A 4,269-nucleotide genomic window follows, 5' to 3' on the forward strand; every position below is an offset into this window, starting at 1 on the left:
TATCTATTACAATATTATAATACTATTACTATCCTAGAATGTCTATTGTAATATAGATTATTATAGATTATTAGTTAGATAGTTTATTAGAATACCTATTATAAGCTAAACATTTCTAAACCAATATTTAAATGCCCATTAGAAGATTAGAAGGTGTATTAAAATACAGTATCACCCATAATAAGTGCCTGTTAGAACTAGTATATATTAGAGGCCGAGAAGGGAAAGTCTATTACAGTATATCAACACTGGAATATCTATTAGAAACTTGTTTCCATTATACCCAAAACTCAATTCACACACACAGAGGCAGGGATTTGTTAGATTTTTTTTTTTTTTAATTTTGGCATTTCTCTGTTTGCATTTATATTAAGCAAAGTGCATCTTTTTCCATTTCTCAACACATTGCACAATACATAAATAACGATGCATATAAAACGTCTTCGTATTTACAAGTAATAATATATTTATATATAACATAAAATACATATTTAACTTTTCATTCACTTAATTAAATTTTAGTCATTTAATAAACGAGTCATTGTGGGCTTTTCTTTTTCGGGGCTGTTTTTCGTTTGTTTTTTTCTCCTCTTCCTCCGTCTTTAAAAACATCTTCTGGAGAAATTTTCTCGCTCCGTCGCAACAAGAAAAAAGAGGATAAGTCCGGAGGAGGAGGAGGTGGGGAGGGAGGGAGGTCGGGGGGTCAGTCTGAGAGTCCGGCTCATCGCTATCGGTTATTGAATATAACCTCCAGCCAGCAGGGGCAGCTGCTGATGAACTGTCTGGTGTAGCACTGGCCCCAGCCCTTCACGAAGCTGATCTGCACGGTGAAGCCGGTCCGCGGCTGCTGGCTGAACTCGTGGTCGTTGGGCCGCTGCAGGCTGACGGCTTTCTCGTAGTCGAAGGCTTTAATGGAGAAGCCGGGAAACACCTTGTGCACCAGCAGCGTGCGAGAGGCGGGGTTGTCCAGTGTGGCCGACTTGATGAAGATGGGGTAGCAGCTGCGGTTGTACACCCAGACGCCGTCCGCCTCGCGACTCAGCTGGATGCCGTAGCCGATTTTGGCCCGGACCATCTGAACCAGCTGGCTGCGGCTGTCCGAGGCGAGCTGGCCCAGGCAGAAGCCCGTGCCCTGAGGTAGGTCGTAGAAGATGTCCAGCGAAGGCTCCCGGACCGAGTAGAGGCGGCCCACTCGCGTCTTCTCCTCCCAGTACGCCACCACGCACCAGTGCCCTCGCTCGCCAGACTCCTGAAGAGCCTGGGAATCTGCGGAGAACACAGAGAAAAACGGGGGAAAACGTTAGTGAATGAGATCAAACTGGAAAAAACTGTATTACAATTATTCCAATAAAGCAGATCAATGAAGGTGTGGAAGGAATAGAAGCAAAAGAAAGAAGAAAAAGAAGAAGAAGAGAAAATGAGAAGGAAGGGGATGTGAAAGTCTTTGGTACAATAGAATTCCATCATTACAAAATCACAACATTCCGAAATCATTCCATCTAACCCATACAAACAATTCCGAAATTATTCCACATCCTGATTTAATATTATAGACCCCTACAAACAATTCCTTAAGATTACAACCTTCCGAACTCATTCCAGCTCCTGATTTAATATTATAGACCCCTATAAACAATTCCAAAAGATCACAACATTCCGAAATCATTCCAATTGCTGATTTAACATTATAGACCCCTACAAACAGTTCTCTATGATTACAACATTCCAAAATCATTTTGAATTCCTGATTTAACATTATAGACTCATATAAACAATTCCAAAATCATTCCACATCCTGATTTAACATTATATATCCCTACAATCTATTCCATAAGATTACGACATTCCCCAACTCATTCCAATCCCTGATTTAACATTATAGAGCCCAACAAAGAAAGAAAACTGGTAAAAACAGGGAACACAGAGTCAAAGAACAAACTGGAATTCCAGCAAAGCAGCACAATGAAGGTAAATGGGAATGAAACGGTGATATTTTGGGGAATCACTAGAGGATACACGGATATGACACTGGAATTCGGAATTCTTATGATGGAATTTCCTAAAATACCAACATTCTGAAATCATTTTATCTCCAGATCTAATATCCACCAAAACAACTGTGAAGGACAGGAAGGAGGAGGCACCGCCCACCCACCACAACTATCAACACACACACACACACAAAAACACACACACACGGTATCAAAATTCCAGAATCCCGTTCAGGACAGCATTCTGTTAACTGTTGCCAGATATCCCTCGCATCCCTAATTTCAGCATCAGGGAGCTGAAGAGTGCGGGAATGTGAGGAATGTGCGGCGCTGAGACTGTTTACTCCGGGTTTATCTCCCGTCTCCGAGTCGGGAGAATCGAGTTTCCTTACGGGACGTCCTGATCACCATCACCAGGACGCCTCGAACCTGCAGCAACCTGCCCTCAACCAGCATTAATATTTAACAACATGAATATTTAACCCTATGAAGTGGGTTAAACGTTTCGAGTTATGTAGTTCCTGTATAACTACATTCATTTAAAATGACGTTAAAAAGTCCCTCAGGGTGGTGTGTTAGGGTCTGTGAGATTATTAAGTATTAATTATTAAGAGAAAGGAACTATGAATGCGGGAAGTGAAGTGCGGGCTGGTGTGCAGGTTTTAGGTTTTAGGTTTTAAGGGTTTAAGTTCAGAACAGAAGGCTAACAATACATGCTACCAACAGACAGCTATTAGCATTGATATGCTAATGCTGTAAATGCAACATGGTGTTTACTGATGGCCACTGGCTTTCATTTACTGTAAGCAACATTAGCATATCGGTCAAGCCACTCCTTTAATCACCCTGAAGGATCAGGAGTCCTGAAGGGTCGGGTAGGGAGGATTAAGTGCCTTTAGAATAAGGTTGTAAGATAAATTGTAATTTTATCATTATTTCATAGCGTTTAGAAGTAAAATACAATACAATACAATAAAATACACTTTTATTCTTTAGTTCTTTGAAATTTGTGTTGCGCAATGGCTCACAGTATACTTAAAGTATCTTCAACATCATACACCTCACAATATACAAGCAAACAAACAAACAAACAAACAAACAAACAAACAACACCACATGTTCTATCCATCCATCGAAAAAGGAGTTCCTGAACCTGTTCAAACTTATCTTTGGTATCTAAATCATCTATTTAAAGGTAAAATAAAAGAAGAACACATTTTTCACACAATGATCAGCCAATCAGCTCTCCCTCCTGCCCCGCCCCTAAACCCATACATCACCCAGTACCACTGTGTGTTTCATTTACGCTTTAAAATGATCCTCTAGGAACTGACCTATAATTCTGAAACAAATTCGTCTAAACCATCTAAACAGACTAGTCTTAAAGTCTTAAACTTCACAGAAAGCACAGAAAAACATACAGTATATAGTGATACAGTATTTCATCACACGTTCAATCACATAAAACAATATTAACATCATTATAAAACTAGTGGAAATGATAATTTTCACTAAAATTAAACAGTAACTACAGTTACAGCCACTTAAAGACTCCAGTCTCTCTCAAAAACCAGCAAGTTGTGTAGAGGAAATGTGTGTCGCAGCACTTTGGTGCCTTTCAGACACACACACACACACACACACACACACACACACAGCTCACTTCTTGTGCATTTCCCTGAGCGGAGCTGAAGGGGAAAAAAACTATCAGGGCCGCGCCGGCTCCGGTTTCCCTCCCCCCTTAAACACGGCCTCCAGCCCCCCCCTCCCGCGCCCTCGCTCCATATCTCTATCCCACAGAACACTGGCTCCAAGCACCAGCAAACCAATCGGGTGGAGGGAGGGTGGAGGTCTGTGTGTGTGTGTGTGGGGGGGGGGTAATACTGCTTTTCCCTACTTCTCCAGCTCCCCATACTCCCTCACAGTCACACCACTAACAGAATTTTACATTACATAAAACGGCTAATAAATCAAATACAACTTGATTAAAACTCAAATTTTACTGTATATACGTGTGTATATACAGCTCTGTATACATCCAATTGATAATCAAGAGGAAGATGGATGATCACAAGCCATCAAACCACCAAACTGAACTGCTTAAATTTTTGCACCAGGAGTAAAGCAGCATAAAGTTATCCAAAAGTAGTGTGTAAGACTGGTGGAGGAAAACTGTGATTAAAAACCATCAGGGTTATTCCACCAAATATTGATTATTTCTGAACTCTTAAAACTTTATGAATATGAACTTGTTTTCTTTGCTGTTATATAGGTGATC

General features: G+C 40.8%; 1 protein-coding gene across 1 annotated transcript in view; it reads right to left on the reverse strand.

Annotated features, from left to right (window-relative positions):
* Positions 1–324: 324 nt before the first annotated feature.
* The window catches only part of smad7 (SMAD family member 7), a 25,501-nt gene continuing 21,556 nt past the window's right edge, over positions 325–4,269 (reverse strand). The window contains exon 4 of the mRNA XM_022676676.2: positions 325–1,266. Coding sequence (XP_022532397.1) covers positions 728–1,266 — 539 coding nt within the window. The 3' untranslated portion in view covers positions 325–727. The remainder of the gene's footprint in view (positions 1,267–4,269) is intronic.

Source organism: Astyanax mexicanus, chromosome 17, assembly GCF_023375975.1.
Source record: "Astyanax mexicanus isolate ESR-SI-001 chromosome 17, AstMex3_surface, whole genome shotgun sequence".
Lineage (NCBI taxonomy): Eukaryota > Metazoa > Chordata > Actinopteri > Characiformes > Acestrorhamphidae > Astyanax > Astyanax mexicanus.